Genomic DNA, 18,279 nt, shown 5'->3' with positions numbered 1-18,279 from the left:
GGGCCGGGGTTTGCCATGGCCCCGCCGAGGGCGGCAGCGGGGGAGACCAGCCCGCAGCTCCGGGGATGAAGCCTTGGGGCTCCTGCTTCAGGCTTGGCGGGCTCCGGCTGCTCCTGTCTGTCTTCCTGGTGCGCGTCTCCTGACCACCCCCTCCCCGGGTGCCAGAGGAGCCGAGGAGGGTTTTTCAGGGGCACTGAGCGTCGTTCAGTGGGGTCTTGGATCTCAATGTGTGGCCGAGAACGAGGTTTGTATGGATGTCTCGTGACAGTGCAGCTCCAGGGAGAGTGTATACGGCGACACAAGTGCCAGTCTCTATTGCTAGAGTTGGTGTTGCGCGTCAGGTCCTGCAAACACAACACATGGCTCGTCCATGGAGTCCCAGGCAGTGAGGTGGGGCCTCACGCGTCATTCTGCCTTGCTCTCCCGTGGGAGCGCTCGGCTGTGGCTCTGCAATACCCACACCAGGCTCTGCCCACCCTCCAGCATGGCCCTCGCTCACCTCCCGCTCGAGGCTGCTGCCGCAGTACACACGTTTGACCCCTTGGGCAGACCAAACAAGCTGGCTGTGTTCCTCAAGGGCTCTCGGTGGATACGTGCCTGGCTCCTGGAGAACATCCCACATGCAAATACCAGTACCATGCTTGGCCGTACCAGTCCCTCTTTGTTTTCAGAAGGACAAAAGAGAAAATGGGTCTTGGAGACTGGTGGGGAAGAGCTGGTGGTACCTGGTGGAACCTGCACCAGGAATAGTATCAAAAGGAGAATGTTAATCTCTCCCATTAGAGTACACAAGGGGAAAGTATATGCATGGGCTAACGTCACCAGGTAGGTTCACAGCACCTCATTTCCCCTGTTCCACAGCGGGCATGGACCCAGATCCCTGGGCCCCTGTTCTGATACAGCCCTGGGGCACGTAAGTTAGCCAGGTCCTACTTTCCATTTCAGCTGTAACTACTGAGGGAGGAAACAAACAGCCAAGACCAGCTGCACAGAGATTAACCCTTTGATTTGCTTCTGATGACTTGCTCTGCTTATCGCAACTTATCACAGCTGTGGGATTTTTTTTTTTCCCCATGGTTTTTGCAGAGCTTGGCTTATAAAGGCATGAAACTGGTCTTGCTTCAGCTCTGTGTGTGGTAGTGGCTTCCTGGCCAGGGACCCAGTCACCATGAAGATGTGATCTGTGAAGAAGAGTGAGTGCTTCAGAGTCAGATGCAGCAGGTTCAGGGCTGTGAAAAACATCTGCCAAAGCCTTGTCTGTTCCCATGCTTTGTAGTTTCCTTAGCTATCATGCCAAAAACAAGCCATGAAAGGAAGCTGTGGTTCATACGGGCTCTGAAAGATCTTAGTTTATCAGGGGCATAGGTGGCATTTTTACCATTTGGTGAGCTGGGGCAAAGGGCACAAAGAGTTGAATTAATGGTTCTTAAACTTACAGGGACACTCTGAAAAAGGTAGGGCTGGAGCCTGTGTTGCTTGAGTCCTAGGCCAGGATTAAGCTGTGGTCCTGGCAGGGGAGTGAGCAGCCGGCCGGGCTCCGGCTGGGTGAGTAAGCAATGCTGAAGTCGTTGGGTTACTCTGACAACTGCCCTGAGCCTCTGTTGTTGCTGTACTGCTTTCAGGTGAGCAGGGAGCCGGGTTGGTGCAGCCCTGTGGCTAGGAGCAGCATCGCCGCTTCCCGGGCGAGTTCTGCAGTCTGGCAGGGGGTTAAGGAGAGGAGAGGAGTTGCGCACATACATATGTGCTTACCTGGACTTAACTGGACTGCGTTTGCAGAGTTGCCTGCATCTCAGAGCCTGAGAGTGCTCTGAATAGTGTCTGGTAGCAGCAGGTTGGATACTGTATTCTTGATGTTTAGGTTTGTAACAATGTGGTGATAGAGAAGATGCTTTCTTGGGTGGAAGTTAGACAGTGTGGCTGAGCCAGTGATCGGGTCACTGCTGAAAAGGGCTGGCCCTGCTCCCTTTTCCTTCCTCCTCCGCGTTCATAAGCATGTGTTCCTGCTGTGTTTCCCTTGTGCTTGCTCCAGTGCTCCTCTCATCCCCTCGTGGAGGTAATGTCCAGGTTACTTTTGGACAGAAGAGTAAACCAGCAGGAAACCAACCCAGTGACTTGTTTCATGCAGGGGTAGTGAGTTGAGTCGGCTCAGCACAGGGCGGTTTGCGCTACAGAGCTGTTGCAAGAGATGAAGCAGAAGGATGGGAACGGCAGCGGAGAAGGTCCGCACATCCCCTTTTGGCAGAAGTGAGCCGGGAGGTTCTCTCACTTGTGTCCCCCGAATACACTCTTGGACGGCAGGAGCAGAGCAGCAGCTTGGGAAGTCCGTACCGATTGTTGGTAACAAGCTTGGCTGCTTCTGAGGCTGATGCTAGGGGCTTGCGTCCCACGTCGGTGAGTTTGCTGGAGGTACCTAGATAGGCAAGATGCTTACTATTGTAATAAGGTTGTCTCATCTTGCAAGATCCCAATCCAGAGGCAATGTGACTTGCAAATCAGGGAGTGGGTGTCATTTGCAAATTCTCTGCAGCAGGGCAGGGTGCTGTTGGGATGTGAAATGTGACTTGTGTGAAGGTATAAAATGAGCCTTCCATCCCCCACCTCCCATCAGCTTGCCTTTCCTCCTTCAGTCCCCCGCACTAATTGTCTGCTCTGTCACAGGTCTTGATTTCACCCTGTCATTTTGTATGTAAATCACTGGGTTTGAAGGCGAGTTCAGATCAAGATCAGATGTGAATTTCAAGGCCAGTAGCTGTTCTGGAGTGATCTCATGGTGAACGCTTTATTTTTTTCCTAGAAGAAGAGAGCCTGTTCTGGCTTAGTTGGATCCATTATCAAGGAGATTAAATAATACCAAGACAGTGTCCTTTTATCTCGAGCTGAGAGGCTGTGTCTGCTCTTCAGAAATAGCTTTTCCAAAGCAGCTGGGTCCAGACTGAGCATGCATGCTGGTGTGCAATAGTCAGCATTGCTTACATTGCCTCTGCAGTTGTGTCTGGCAGATGAATAACAGCTTTTTGCTAATGGGTCTCATGTCAACAGGGGTGATTTAGCAAGGAAGACTGCAGTGCATTAGTTGCTATGACTCAGACTCACTCAGTCTTGTACTGATCGTTTATTGGTTTATAAATTAAACTGCAGATGCTGCGTCCCATCAGTGCTGGCGTGCCGAGGATCCTGAAAGGGGCTCTTCCCATCAGGTTAGCTCAGAAATCATTAAATTACTGCCTCAGGAGTCAGGGCATGCGGGATGTAGCCCCAGCTCTTACAGCGATGACTCCGGCCAAGCTGCACTGTCGGAATCATGGCATGACTCTGATGAGGTATGGAGGCTCTTGTGGCATCTGCCAAAAGCTCACCAGCAGTCTGTGCCTGCTGGTGTGGCATCCTGCATCCTCATTTTCTGAGTGGGGAGCAAGTCCCTCAAGTTTCTTGTAGGCAATAAAATGCTGTCCACGAGATCAGAGAGCTGGAGCCCCTCTGCTGGGAGGACAGGCTGGGAGAGTTGGGGGGGTTCAGCCTGGAGAAGAGAAGGCTCCGGGGAGACCTTAGAGCCCCTTACAGTCCCTAAAGGGGCTCCAGGAGAGCTGGGGAGGGACTCTGGATCAGGTAGGGGAGCCTCATAGGTTGAGGGGGAACAGGTTTAAACCAAGAGAGGGGAGGTTTAGATTAGATATGAGGAAGAAATTCTTTGCTGTGAGGGTGGTGAGCCCCTGACGCAGGTTGCCCACAGAAGCTGTGGCTGCCCCATCCCTGGAGGTGTTCAAGGCCAGGTTGGACGGGGCTTGGAGCAACCTGGGCTGGGGGGAGGTGTCCCTGCCCATGGCAGGGGGGTGGGACTGGATGATCTTTAAGTTCCCTTCCAACCCAAACCATTCTGTGATTCTATGATCTTGGTGAGCATCAGGAGGAAATAGATGCTGACTGCTCCTGTGCTGGAAGGATCTGTGCTTCTCCTCTGGTGGAGAGGAGAGAGGCAGCAAGGACCAGTGTGGGCCAGGGCAGGGATTTGTGGATCCGTGCTGGTCCTTGTTGATCTGCATTGAAAAGTTATTTAGAAATTAAAAAGATGTTTTTCTAAACAGGTAACTCTCCATTCTCCCGGAGAGCCGAGAGACAGGTGGGCCATTTTTGTCTTGGGGCTTTTCCCCAGAAATTCAGCATCTGCCCCTACGTGGTCCTGGAGTGAAGTGTTTTGGCTTGGGTCCTTTTGAGGTTTGGCCCCAGACTGCTCAAGGGTGGTGACGGCACTGGCGTGTCTCTTGCAGAGGATACAGCAGAGGGGTTTACCTGTGTGGGGCAGGGGCTTCAGCTTGCTTTGGGTAGGTTGTGTTTGAACCACAGGAGCTAGTTAGAAAGAGCCCAAAGTGCAAGATAATTCAAACCTAAGGCTGAAACGTGTCAGATGATGTCCAGCTACCTTGTGTTTCTATTCCCTAAAGGCACACAGGGCGATTATAGCAGCTCAGCTCCTGCTTGCATGTCTGCATTAAATGGTCCCGTATGGGACAGCAATGCCGGGAAGGATTTTCTGTGCAGAAGACACCGGTATTACAGCAACTGTGGACATTTCAGGTTCAACGCTGGTAAAAATGCTGATTAGCCCCACATTAGGGACAGTGCTGCAGGATCCCTTGCCGTGCAGGCATGGAGCCCAGTTTGGGGGGGGGGTCCTACCTGCAGGTCATCTTTGTAGCTGGGTGTGAGCTCTCTAATGAAGGTCAGAACCCCATATCTATATCTATATCTATATCTATATATATATGAAATGTAACTTTTCAGTGGCTCAGTAAGCCTTGTTCATTTCTGTTCTCAGTGGTGGCTGGTTTCTGTGGCAGAGGTGGAGGCAGAGTGGCGGCAGGATGTGCGAAGGGCCATCCAGGATTTCTGGGCCCATTCCTCCAGACCCTTCACTCTTCCCAAACTATTACAAACGCCCCTTCTCAGGTGAGTGCTTGATGCTTGTTATGGATGGGCGGTTTTGTACTTCGGCATGATGCAGCTTGCCCATTTGATGTCCTTATTCTTTGGCATTCTCAACAGTCACCACTCACACTGGTGCAGGCGCTTCTGCTGCTTCACGGGTGGTGATCCTAAAGGTGGTCTGTACAGGTGGTTGAAAGATGGGAAAGCAGAAGGTAGAGGTGGAGACGGGGTTTTCAGCACTGTAGGCTGTGGGTGAAGAAAACCACCAGGTGAAATTGTTTCCTGATAATCTCCTTCTCTGTCTTTCTCTGTAGCTCGAGGAAGGCTGGAAGGGAATTCTGAGAAGCTGTATTTTACCTCTGGCTCCCTGGACCCAGTTCCCAACCCATACCCTGCTTTGGGCAGTGCCCGCCAGGTCCAGCCAGCCCCTCGCATTCGCCCCAGTGGAAAGGACTTCTTGGAGAAGGGACAGAAGGGGACACTCAGTCTCTTACTGCAGCTCGAAGGGCTCTCCCTTGATGGGGGGTTGCCAGTCACGAGTAAGTACGGCTGAGTCACTGCTGGCCTGAGGTGTGTTCGGGGCCAGGGATGAAGCATCAGGGATTTGGGTGGATTCCTCAGCTCTGCTGCCTGAGGAGAGCTTGGGGCGACTGGCCCCGCGAAGCTCATCTCCTGTATTCGGCCTGGCAGTGGTGTCCCGAGGCTGTCACCCGTGGTGCAGCAGGTGCTGCTGTGGCCTCCCTGACTCCAGTCTGGCCCAGGTCTGCAGTGGGAAGAGGGACTGTGAAAAAGGTGCTGTTTAATTTGGACTTGAGGAACTAGTCATGGATGAGAGACTATTGAGAGATGCTGGAAGTAAATCAAGTCCTCTTAGTTTGCTGCCTCTGAGTATAACCAGTATCTTTATAGTTGTACTTAAAGATGGATCAAGTGAAATCTTAAATGTATGGAGGATGATTTAGCCTGGGGAATTCCTTGTTACTGAAGCCAGGCAGGGTTTGGGAAGACTGTCTGTATATGTGGATACTGAGGACATCTTTGCAAAAGTCCCTTCTTCAGGGAGGTCACCCAGAGAACATTCAGAGGTCCGGAAAGAAGACAAGGCTGAGCACCGGCTGTCGCTTGATTGGCTTCACGTGCTGGCATTGCTCTTTCTGGTGCCAGTGTGGTGGATGCCAGCTGGTGGCTGCCACAACTGCTGTGCCAAAGCAGGAGGGGAATGGAAGAAGGACTGGTGGTGTCAGCTGAGATCTTCCTTGGCTTGGGGAGCCCAAGGAAGGATCATTTTTGGTTTGAAAACAAAAAATACGCTCCATAGTCTTGATTATGTCCTCTTCAATGTGGTACAATGGCTGACCCTGCACCTGAAACCAGGAGCAGTGCAGGTTTAAGGCTTTGCAGCTGCCATTAACCAGCCCTCTCTTTGCTTCAGAAACACCATGGGATGCTGAACTGGCAATTGACCTTGCTCTCAAGAGGATGCTGGCATGGCTTGTCTAGCATAGTCCAAAATGAGAAGAGTAAGCCACACTCCCTCAGAGGAAGGGAGTCTGCGAACACCAGTAATGTGCACAGAGCTGTGCTGATGGTCATCTGTGCGCTATGGGATCCTCTGGCAGAAGAGGGTCAGTCTGGGAGCGTGCATCTAACACGGGAAAAATGCACAGATTGTCTAGCCTGCAGGAGAGGGGACAGCTTGCTATTTCTATGGGCGGTTGGACCAGCTTTGGAGACAGAGATGTGGTCTCTGGTGCCAGTGCTCCAAAAGCCTGCATCCCTTGGTAACGTCTGAGGGGTGAGGGCTGTGTCTCCCCTTGCTGTGCAGGGAAAGATTTTAGAGTCCAAGGACCATGAGAAGGAGAATGTGAGGCGAATAAAGGAGATTCAGAAGAAGTGCAAAGAGAAGGAGCGTGCCCAAGAGCACAACCAGCCCAAGCCTGTGAAAGCTCTGTGGAAATCGCAGAAATACGAAAACGTGGAGTCAAAGGTGAAAGCCAAACTGCAGGTTGGTACCCGCTGAGCTCTTGAACTCTCCTGGCCTGGGATGCAGTTGAGCCATGAGGCTCTGCAGGATGGTGGAGATGGGGGAGTTCCAGAACCTGTGGGTCTGGGGGCAGCTTGATGCTGAAGCACAGTGGGCAGATGTGGCAGCGGGGCTGTGTGGCTTGGGTCTGGAGAGCGATTGCTGTAATAATCCCCATCCTGTCTGGCCGTGTAGACCTCCTGTCCCCATCCTCCCTGGCCTGTAGACATGCAGGGGAAGCTGAGAAGAAAATCTGATCACACCCTCTGCCTGGAGGTTCCTACTTGGCCCTTCGGTTGTTAGGGATCTAGAGGTGGTTCCTGGGAGGTGCAGAGCAGCCCTCACAGCTGTTTTCCCTGTGTAGAGGTGCATCCAACTGGCTTTGCAGCTTCCCAGCGTTTGGGGTGATGCTAGTGTGGGGGTGGTGTCAAAAGGCTGTGGTATTCTGCCCCACAGATCATGGTCCTCAGAGGTAGGTCTTCAGGCCGCATCAAACCTTGGTCCAACTCCTTACCATCCTGTGGACCTACAGTGTGCTGTACATCTCCAGATTCCTCTCTGAGCAATTGTCCTGGTGAATAATAACTGCGCAGTGGGGGCACACAGACATCTCCAGGCAGTCACGGGGGAGGCCTTGTAGCTCCAGCACAACCTGCAACAGTGCGTACTCCTGTCCTCTGTTCACGTGCTTGTGGGAGAAGGGATGCAGGGCCATACCTTGTCTCCGCAGGCTTTTTCAACTGCTGAAACGTTCATGGCCTCTGTTCCAAGCGGGCGTCTGGCTTTGTGAAGGTTTTGGATTGCTTCTGACTTCTTTCTTTTTCTTTCTCTGGATAATGTTTTCTCCCCTGATGGGTTCCTGGTGTTTAAATGGTGTCTCTGTTGGAGAGCTTTGCAAAATGCCGTGGTAGAAGTGTACCTGTTTGTGCAGAAAGTAAAGTTAAGCCCTGCTGGAAGAGGGAGGGAGAGCTCCATCACTGTCTTTGGGTGGATCCATTGTCATCAGTCTGGATCTGGGAGAGCTCTGTCATCCGGGTGACCTCTGTGGTCGGTTGGCCTCTTCCATCATCCAGAAGTAGGCACTGCAGCTCCTGTGGATGGAGTGGGTTCCCGCTGCATGGCAGCAGGTGGGGGTTGGTGGTGAGCCCACCCTCATCATAGCGACTTCCTGGAGGAGAAGCCTTGGGGCTCCCTTCCAGCTCAGCCTCTCATGGGAGAAGCTCCCTGAGGAAGGGGAAGCACAAGGCTGCTGCCTTGGTCAGTAAGCCGCTTGCTCTCCAGAGCCGCCTCACACTGTTGGATCCTGCATTCCCATTGGCCTCAGGATTGTCAGCTGCCAGGAGAGGGCTTTGTCTTCTGGGAGTGCCTGGTAGCTTTCATGGTCTCTGCCTCTGTTCTGTCTTTGCAGCCAACCAGGTTGCATGGACAGGAGTGACACTGTGAGCTGCTGCTTGTGCAGACGGTGGGTGCGAGCTGGGTGACACCTCAAGCACGTCCACTTCGGCAAACCTTCCCTTGGTGCTGCCTTGCTGAGTTGGATCCATCAGGTTCCTCCTCACCTCTGCATTGCTTCTCTCTGGTCTGTGGCCCTCGGGCCAACTTTGGATACTAAAATTATGTGTATCGCTAACAACTGCAAAAATTGGCAAGGTGATTTCCAAGCCAGTGGTTCCAAATGCTGTGTCTCTCCTTCCCAGTGTGCCACCAACCTCTCTGATGTCCGTGACCCTTCTACACATGGGAGCAAACCCACGTGTGCTTTAGGAACACAAGCCTACACTCTTGTTTGACAAATCCTCTGGGTTAGAGGAAGATTGAGATCATTTCTTCTTTTGTTTTGGGGAAAGGGGGTGGTCTCTGCGCAGGCAGTTTATGCGTGGTGCGTTACTTGTGCTCTGTGCATTCTTTGAGAGAGGTGGCAGGAGGCCCAGGTGCTGACTCACGTTGCTTTAACTGTTGCTGTGGCTCTCCTAGAGCTGGGGTGTTCCCTATGAAGGATCTCCATCTTCTGTGGAGCTGCTGCTCAGAATTTAAGTTGATTCTGTTAGGTCTTGGTGTCTAACGTGAAGTTTCTTTTCTCTCATCTGTCCCTGAGGCTGTTAATTGTAGCAGCTGCCTTGAAAAGGGCTCTGACAGCCTCAGTGCTCCTGTGGAGGGAGACAGGGCACACTATGTACGCTCTTTTAGCACGCTCCTAAGATCACAGGCTTATTTGACTTCTAACCAACCGCACTAGGTAAAGGCACTTCTCGTAAACTTACCGGAGAGATCTGTGTCTCCTGGCTCCTGCCGAAAGCAGACTGATCATCTTTGGAGGATGATCAATCTAGGCGATGCTGAGGGCATCGCATACCCTGGTCCTTAACACCAAAATTACTGCTGTTACTGTCCTATCCCACCTTCAGGTCTGCCAAGCTAAATGGGCCAGGAAAGGAGGAATCTGCCTCGAGGGGAAGACCTTGGGTACCTGCAAAGATCTGGAGGCTGTCCTGTACAGTTCCTGTTAATTCCAGGAGCAGAGCAGTGCCCTGGTTGTATTTACTCTAAGATCACCCGCTTGCCACACTGCCCTTCCAATTTTCAGGGTTTCTTTGGGGACTGCCTCAGACAGTCTTGTTGCAGAGCGCCTGTTAGACATCAAGTAGTGTCGCCTTGTGCCAGCGTTAACCATGGCCTTTGAAGATGCCTCTTGGATGCAATTCCACACTCCCAAAACTACCAGACTCCCTCACTCTCTGCTCCTCTTTCTGTCTAGAACAGGATAACCCCAGATTTGGGGTGCTGAACAGAGCAGCACTCAAAAAGAGCATCTAATTTGTGTTCAGCTTCATGCCTACCTGTGCCATTTCATTCAGGCTGTGCTGTAGCTGGGCTCTGCAGCATGCTCTGGATTTCTGAAGGTGGGATGGCTTCTTCTGAGAGTTCAAGTTCTCTAGTGTTGCCAACAAGAGAGACTGGCATGTGCATCTCAATTTTCAGCACTCTTACTCCACTCTTACTCCATTTGCGCTTTTCACAGGAAGATTTCTGCTTTTTAAGGAGTTTTGGTCATTGTCAGTTTGGACTCTCCATCTATTTAAATTGTCCCTAGGTCTTGTAGGTTATGTGTTGGGTTGTCTGGTGTTGCTCTCTTTTCATGCCTGTGGCCAGGTCTGGATTTGTTGCTGTAGGCAGTCTGTTTGGCCTTTGCTGGCTGTGTGCAGATTGCCTTCCCCCAAGAACTTCTGCCAAGTCATGGCAGAAAGAGCGTATTGTCATCTGCCTGCTGGAAACTTGTGGCTGAGCTTGTGGTTGACCACCCAAACTTTGTTGGGTGGGTTTCTCTTTGCTCCGGCCTCCCTCCGCTAGTGGATCTTTTCTTGTCCTTTCCCAGGAGAGCTCCCCACCTCCAAATCCAGAGGCTCTGAAATTCCTGAGGGCATATTCGCGCTGTGGCCCTGGGATCAAGCCGTGCAGACCGCTCTCCCCACGGCCTGCCAGAACGAAAGCAGGGGTGGACACAGAGGCTCCAGAGGCACTGGGTGCTGAAACCAAGGTGAGTTGCACGCTATCTGCATGCTCCCAGGGGTTTCTGGCACTCTTCCATCCCAGGGGTTTCTGGTGCTTATCCGTTGCTCCTGCTTTGAACTCTTCATGTGTTCTTCTAAAGCATTGGGTCAGATGTGCTACGTGAACAGGGAGATGTGTAAGTACTGTTCCTGGCAGAAGGGAAGAACAGGGCCTTGGTCCCTGGGGGGGGCAGATGGGCGTTCAAGGATTGCTAATACTACCGTCTGGCTTCGTTCTTACTCATAGTTAAAGAGATAGTGAAGTTCGCTTAGAAAATCCCACCTCCTCGCTGTAGAAGTGCCAGTGATCTCAAATCCGTTCTTCCTAGGGCTTTGCATGAGGTCTTGGGGATTTTGAGACTGCTCCCACTTTAACCAAAGGAACTGTGGTTTCTGGACATTAGAAAAAAATTGCAAAATGGTTGTGCTTTTTAGTAAGGAGAGTTAAATCAGTATTAGTAATTAATTTTAGGTAGTCTTGTCTGGGAGGTCCTAAACTGCTCCATGACTTATGTCTTCTTTCCTTGGCTAGCATGGGGTTGTCAGTTTGTTGGTTCCCAAAAGCCATGGATCAACTTAATTTAAACAGGAGATAAACTCCTAAGGAGGAAAACCAAGAAAAGAAAACTTTAAACTCAAACCCAGCAAGCTTCTTCCCTGTCTTGACCATCAGAGGAGCTGTGATAGAGGGTGATGTCTCTGGGGAAAAGCCCCAGAGGACCAGCTAAATTCCTCCTCTGCCAGGGGCTCTGTTGCATTATTGGTCTCCTGAGGGCCTGACCAGTTTCTCCCCCGACCTTCTACTTGCTCTGATGGGCTCAAACACAGCAGTAGGAGCCACGTAGACTATGGCAAGCCTGGTTCTATCCTGTCTTTCTGCCTTTGAGGGCATGGGGGTCAGCTTGGGGACCTCCAAAAGATGAGGTTTAGGTTTTGCCTGCCTGGCTTTTGGTGCAAGGCAAACCATGGCACCCAGGGGTTTCTGGCACTTATTCTGGCACAGGTTTCTTCTCAGAACATGGCCAAAGCTCTGCCTGTCTCTCTGACTCCCGAGATGGGATGGGCTGAGGGTACACCTGCAATTCTGTATCTTGTGTGGGTGCCTCTCTGCTTTGTCCCTTGTGGGGACAGGGGCAGCTGCCTGCGGGCATGTGCTGACCCGGCCCCTGCTGCCTCTCCCTCTCTTCTTCCAGATCCAGGTGGAGGGCAAGAGCATTGACTTCATTAAGCACAACGCCCGCAATGCCAAGCGGGCCTCCCTGCGGCGCTCCCAGTCCGTGCAGGCGCTGGCCGAGCTGCTGGAACAGAAGCACCGGGAGCAGGAGGAGTACAACGCCAAGCAAAAGGGCCACGTCCCCCAGTAGTACGTACACTCCTGTCTGATCCATGGGACTTTCTGTAACGAGCCCACTTTCCCTTCACCACGGCCCCCTGCTTCTGCATGGAAAGATGGGGTGCTGGGGACAAAGGTGCTCTTGCCGTATGCAAGCATTGCGATTTACTGTGGTCTGGGGAATAAATGCAATCCCTCCTGGTTTCTTGACTTAATGAGCATCCTGTGGCCAGTGTGACTGGGCTCAGAAAGAATTTTGTCTCCTCCTCCCTTGCTTGCTGTCGTACAATGATGCTGACAGGGGGATGCTCTGTGTGCTCCGAGAAACATGCTCCTGCCCCTTCATAAGCCTTGCTCCACATGAGGTAGCTTCAGTATTAAAAGGTCTGGTTTTGGAGAGGCAGATAGCTTGCTCTGCCTCACAAGCATTCATCCTGGCTTTGACCCCAAGTCTGAGGAACATCCAGCTAGTGACTTGCGTTTTGGGGTTCTGAGTGAAAAACAGTTCCTGGGTGATGCTGTCCTAGGACTGACCATGGTGTCAGTCCTTTGGCTCTCTGCTGGGCCTACTGTTCTCTGCCAGCATCCCTGGCTGGGAGCTGCGTTGTCCAACTTCATTCCATTATTGGCCCAGAGATAGTTTTGAGAGGACTCAGTGGCCTGGGCCAGAAGCAAGGAGCAGAAGCCCTTGTCTCCAAGGTGCTCGTGTTGGTCTCTGTGTGGCTTCTAGTTGCCCTTCAGCACACGTGGAGCATTTTTGCTAGCCCACACATGCAGGCAAAACCTGGGTGCATCCCTCCACGGCGAGGGCCTGTGCTGGCAGGGTGGGTCTCTGTGGTCCTCAGGCAGCAACCCGGAGGCTAGTGGGGTCTGAAGGGCTCGATTCCTGGCCTCTGCCTGCATCCCTGGGGGACCCCTCCTGCCAGATGTGCTGACACATGCTTTCCTTTGCCTTGCCAGCCTGCTGGAGAGGAAGGAGCTGTGGCGCAGACAGATGGAGGAGCGGCTGCGAAACCTGCCAGATCCTGACACGCCACCTGGGCATACCATGATGCCAGAGGGCCAGCGGCTGGAGACCCTCAGCAATCTGAAGCAGAGTAAGAGGAAAAGTCATGAGGATTCCAGCTCAGAAAAACAGGCGATCCTAGCCAGGGGAAGGGGAAGTTCTGGGGCACAGATTCCTGCCACTTGGAGAGTTGCCTGGAATAAGGCATGTAGCTGGGACGTTGCAGCACTTGAGCCATGTGCACGGAAAGAGCAGTATCTTCAGGTCGGTGGGACCTGCAGGTTACAGGACCAGCTCTCTGGAGCAGGCTTGTCTGGTGGACCTGATGTTAAGATTGCTATTGCTCTTTAAATGATAGAAGGGTTTTGGTTGGGAGGGACCTTCAGAGGTCTCTAGTCCAACCCTTGGTTCTTCAAAGCTGGAGCAGGTCACTCAGGTCCTCATCCAGCTGAGCTCTTAATAGAAGGATGGGTATTTTAAGTCCTTGTTCCTGTGCTGCTGCCATTTTTGTGACTGAGGATGAGGTGGTAGCATTAGGTAAAGGATGGATTTCTTTACTCTTCCACTTACACAACTTGGGGTTTTTTGTTTTTACAGGCCAGGAGCAGCTGATAAAGGACCTGGTGATGCTGCCGGTGCGTGCAGACACCCTCAGTGTGCAGAAGAGGCGTGTAGAGCTGGAGAGGAAGCTCTCCCAGATAGAAGAGGCCATAAAAATTTTCTCGAGGCCCAAAGTCTTCATCAAGTTGGACTCCTGAGCCAGTGGGGCTGGGTGCATTGTGCTGCTCTGCGTGAGCATCCTTCATTGCTGGGAAGGGATGATCATCACTTTGAGAAGGAAGGAGATGAAGGCAAGTTCAGGACCCTGCGCTCATGCAGGTGCTGATACAGTGTCCATCTGTAAGATGGCATCTCTTGCTCACCCTCTGGTGCTGTGTCTTGTCCAGGGAAAAGGGAGGGAGATGCCCTCATTCAGTCTCTGCTGTGCGGTATGGAGAACGGTTGTCTCTGTGCCAGCTGAGTTCCCAGAGATGAGCTCTCTGCCCTGGATCCATGGCATCATCTCTTATGTTCCCATTTTTTTCCCCACTTCTAGAAACTGGTAGGAGGTCTCCCATGCTGCTACCTGTGGTGTTCTTTGTCCCCCTCTTTCTCCTGAGCTGGGCCATGGTCATGGCTCATTCTGGGCACCTGCAAACTTGGCTGCACACAAACCTCATGCTGCACGTGTGCCGTGCCTGTCCCAGTCATGAGCCCTGACCCAGTGCTCATGTAACCGGTGCCTCTGCACCCTCCGATGTGCTGTCTGGGCTCAGCAGCTTGGGGACACCAAGGAGGCACAGAGCTTCAGTCCTTCCTGCCCAGGGAAGAGCTGGACTGGCGACAGGGGGATCTGGCGGGATGTCTGGAGAAGCCTTTGTTGTCTGTGGGGCAGGACACGCTCCAATAAAGCATCATTTCCCTCTCTCCGTGTGCGTGCAGCTCCCAGTGGGCTCACCAGGGCCCGAGGAGTGGCGGTGGGCAGCAGAACCAGCAGCATTGACATAGTGTGGGCAGGGGGAGAGCCGTGGGTCCTGGTCCCACTTTCTGCAGGAGCCTGAGGTGGCTGGGGAGGTTAGGTTTCATGGCACTGGGGTGTTGGGATGTGGTGGTGGACTTGGAGTGGAGAACGTGTGCCAAAGACCTGCCAGATCTTGGTCCACAGGTGGGCAGGTGATGGCTGGGCAAGTGCCATCGTGGAGGTGAGCTCGCTGCCTCCTTACCTTCAGATGTCACATAGAGACCTGTGCTGACTTTTGCAGGGATTCTGCTGTGTGAAGCGTAGAAAGATTTAGGCTAGAAGGGATTGCTGGAGGGCTTGCTCCATCTCCTTAGCGCAGGGGCAGCTCCACAGCTTGGTGCCTTATCTGGCTGAGTTGGGAAAATCTGCAAGGATGGGGTTGCCACCACCACCCTGGGGCTCTGTTCCCAGGCTATGCCGCCCTCAGCCCTGAAGTCACATCAAAACTTCCCTTTTTGCAGCTTGTGCCCATTGCCCTGTCTGCTTTTGCTGCGCGGGGTGGGGATGCTGCGCACAATTGCCCCAAGCAGGTGCCTTGTTGCATGGGGTTACTCCATCCCGGGCAGCATTTTGCAGGGTGGGGATGTTGCAGAGCAGTCCAGCTCTGCCTGCAGCCCCCTGCACTTCCTTGGGATGTCAGGGGGCCGATGCTGCTGCTGAGGGCTGGGGAAGCTTTTAGCACCCGGAAAATCACCCCACGCTCCCCTGGGGCTGGCCTTGGGGTGAGCAGGCTGAGCCGGCTGGATGAGAGCGGCGCTGGGGGCCACGGGCACCAGCCCCCATGCACCTCCCTGCCCTAAACAAGTCTGGACTAACCGCCCTGCTGTCTGCACCTCGGCTGCATGCCGTGAGTGTCACCTCGCTCTGGAGCCGCCAGCCTCAGCCCTCACTGCTCTCCCTGCCTGCCCTCGGCAGGGCTGGGGCTCTGGACGGACAGTCAAATCCTGAACGGTTGGTGCTGCCCCTTCAGACCCTGAGAGCCGCGGGTCCTTTGCCTCCTTGCCCAGTCCCACCATGTGCCCCTGAGAGCAGTGCTGGCGAGAGGACCCTGTTTGTAGGTCCCTTGGCACATGGGCTGGCAGAGCTGGCGCAGTCTGGCTCTTGGCGCTAAACCAAACCCACAGCTCCCATGCGGCTGCTGGTGAGGTTTTGGCTACACCAGCACAGGTGCCTTGGCACAGGGAGGTGCATGTGGTTTGGTTCTCGGGGGGGGTCAGCAAAGGCTATAGGATGCAGTCTCCCCGCTCTCCTGTGGTGGTGACCGGCTGTGCCACCGGCCAGCGTGCCCGTGCCCAGCCTCGCCCTGCGGGAGCCAGGCCAGAGCACCCGGCACCATCTGCGCTCTCTTCCTCCGGGGTTTAACCCAAGGGCCATGGGAGAACCCTTGTGCCATAGCAGGTCTGGCACTGCACCGGTGCCCTCGCTCTCCCTGAGCACCCATGTCCAGCTCGAGCACAGGGGCTGGAAAAGTGGTGCCCTCAGGTGCACCCTGCTGCCTGCTGGACCTTGTGCTGGTGGCTGTGGTGGGTTGGGGCAGAGGTGTTGTTGCTGGTGCTGAGGGTTGATGCTGCAGGAGGTGTGGCGGGAGGGGGTGAAGGACCATGGAGACGGCCAGCCACGATCTGGCCATACGTGTTCCCTGCCAGGACAGGAGGAGGAGAAGCTGTAACCGCTCTGGGTCCAACAGGGCCCAGCAGCATCTCCCTGCTGGGGTGTTGCTCCATCCCTCCCTGCGGGCAGGAAGGTGCTGCTCTGGGGCTGGGCCAGGCCAGCAGCAAAGCAAAGGCCAAAGCCACCATCAGCCCGGCATTTCGGTGCTGGGAGAGCGACCGGGGGCGCTGGGAGCCCCAGGTGAGCAGGAAGGGTTGGTATGGCCCCCCCTGAGCTTGGGGCTGGAGGAGCAGGATGATGCTATGCCACCCCCCAGCAGTGTTTACTGGGGCTGAGTGACAGCCAGGGTGCTGCTGCCGGTTTGGGGGCCATCCAGCACCCTGCAGATGTCACCGGGGTGTCCCCTGTGTAGCGAGGGCATGGCAGTGAGGACAAGGTGGGAACCAGAAGGGGGCCGGGTGAGGCTTATTGCGTGGGGCCACGGTGCCAGGCTCGCTACCCAAAACCAGCCCGGACACGTGCTGTGGGACAGGGGTGTGCAGGGGTAGGGACATGTCACAGCATCCCCCCAGACCCTCCCAGCAATGGGCCTAGAAGTATGTAGTGGGCAGGGGTGCTGCTCCCAGGCACTGCCTTGTGCGCCCAGGGACAGGTTCCCCACCTGTGTGGCATGATGGGGGCCAACGTGCCCCCTTCTCCCACGGGACCTACAGAGCTGGTCACAGGGCTCATGCTGGCCCATGACAGGATGGGCCGTGGCACAGGGCGATGGGGCTGGTGTGGGACATGCCTGCCCCATCCCATGGTGCTGGGGCTGCTTGCTGTCCTGGAGGGGGCTGTGCCCTGTGGCTGTTGGGGTCCAGCCCCCACGGTGACACAAAGCAGGGACAAGGGTGGGGGGGTGCTTTCTAGAAAAGGTTTTACTGTCCGTTGCAATATATTAATTGATGATGCATATTTTGATAAAACAATTTAAAAAAAACCACTTGTTTGGAAGGAGAGGGGCAGGAGGCGAGGGGGCTCAGTGGGGCAGCGCCCCATGGCAGCGGACGCCGCAGTGGGGCTCCCAGGGACGCGGGTAGCAGGAGAGGGCAGTGAGCAGCCCCGCTCTGCCCCTGCCCGCTGGCCCCGTCACCACCCCGGTGCCCACGGGACCCTGCAGCTATAGGGTGAGGAGGGTGCCGTCCTCTTGCCCGCTGCCCCGGCCGGGGCTGCCGTCATGGCTCCCCAGGGACTGCAGGGAGCCCCGCGAGCTGTGTGGGGACAGGCTCCGCTGGAGGGGTCCATCTGCAGGGCCCCCATTGGGGCAGCCCCCGGGGATGTAATGGGGCGCGCTGTCGCTCTCGATGACCAGGTCCCCCTCCTCGTCGCTCTCAGCCGTGCTGTAGTTGCTCAGGTACTGCGAGGCCGGGCTGGGGGTCTGCTGGCTGGGGGTGCTGTCCGTAGACATGCCCGAGCTGCCTGAGGCCTTGCTGCTGCGGATGACGTTGTTGCGCTGGTTGGCCGGCTTGACGGTGATGATGAGGTTGTGGCTGTTGGCCACCATCATGTCCGTCACCTGGTCCAGGGACTTGCCGGCCACGTCAATGCCATTGACCTCCAGGATCTCATCGCTCACCGCCAGCAGCCCTGTGCTCTCGGCCAAACCACCCTTCACCAGGCGGGAGATGAAGATACCAGGCACCTTCTCGACGCCCTGTGGGGCCACGCGCACGCTGACACCATCACGGATGTAGAAACCCAGCGGCTTGTCAGAGCCGTGCTTGTGGAGCCGCACGCGGCGGTGGGTCTCAGGCAGGATGTCCACATCGATGATGGAGGAGATCTGGCGGAAGTCCTGGGGCATGCCGATGAGGAGGTGAGGCTTGGCCCGGTAGTGCGCGGGGCGCAGCAGCCCCTTCTTCTTCCGCTGCAAGGAGTTCGAGGCAAAGACACCGGCATCGGACTCTGCTGTAGGGAGCAAGGGAGGACACAGGTCAGGCACCGCAGCCGCCCAGGGATGCAACCGCGTGCCCTTGGCTCCAGGTGTTAGGGGAGCTGGCAAGAGAAGTGCCCTGCTCACAAGTCCCGCCGGCTTTTCCTCCCCGGAGTATCACCCTGGCTTTTCCTGCAGCCTGTCTCCGCCGGGCCCATCTCCTGGGATTACCCAGCGTACACGAGGCCAGGATTAGTGGGATCGAGGCAGTGATTCAGCCTTAATCACACTTTAAGCCAAACTCTGCAGCTTAACACTAGAGCTGCCAGCCCTGATGGCCCAGGAGCCACGGCTGTGGC

The 18,279-nt window shown here is 54.9% G+C and overlaps 2 protein-coding genes across 2 annotated transcripts in view; one reads left to right on the top strand and one right to left on the bottom strand.

Annotated features, from left to right (window-relative positions):
- The first annotated feature begins 4,859 nt into the window (after positions 1–4,859).
- On the top strand, positions 4,860–13,591 carry ENKD1 (enkurin domain containing 1). The gene is made up of 7 exons (XM_009894464.1): positions 4,860–4,944; positions 5,238–5,455; positions 6,749–6,928; positions 10,320–10,481; positions 11,688–11,857; positions 12,788–12,924; positions 13,431–13,591. Exons 1-7 carry the CDS (start codon positions 4,860–4,862, stop codon positions 13,589–13,591), a joined length of 1,113 nt encoding a protein of 370 aa, XP_009892766.1.
- Positions 13,592–17,167: 3,576 nt separating this feature from the next.
- Positions 17,168–18,279, bottom strand: part of LOC104294833 (partitioning defective 6 homolog alpha-like) — a 7,968-nt gene continuing 6,856 nt past the window's right edge. Inside the window, exon 3 of the mRNA XM_009894493.1 lies at positions 17,168–17,955. Coding sequence (XP_009892795.1) covers positions 17,168–17,955 — 788 coding nt within the window. The remainder of the gene's footprint in view (positions 17,956–18,279) is intronic.

The sequence above is a fragment of the Charadrius vociferus genome, unplaced genomic scaffold (genome assembly GCF_000708025.1).
Source record: "Charadrius vociferus isolate BGI_N301 unplaced genomic scaffold, ASM70802v2 scaffold621, whole genome shotgun sequence".
NCBI classification, from domain to species: Eukaryota; Metazoa; Chordata; class Aves; order Charadriiformes; family Charadriidae; genus Charadrius; species Charadrius vociferus.
This window is presented reverse-complemented; position numbering and strand designations above follow the sequence as displayed.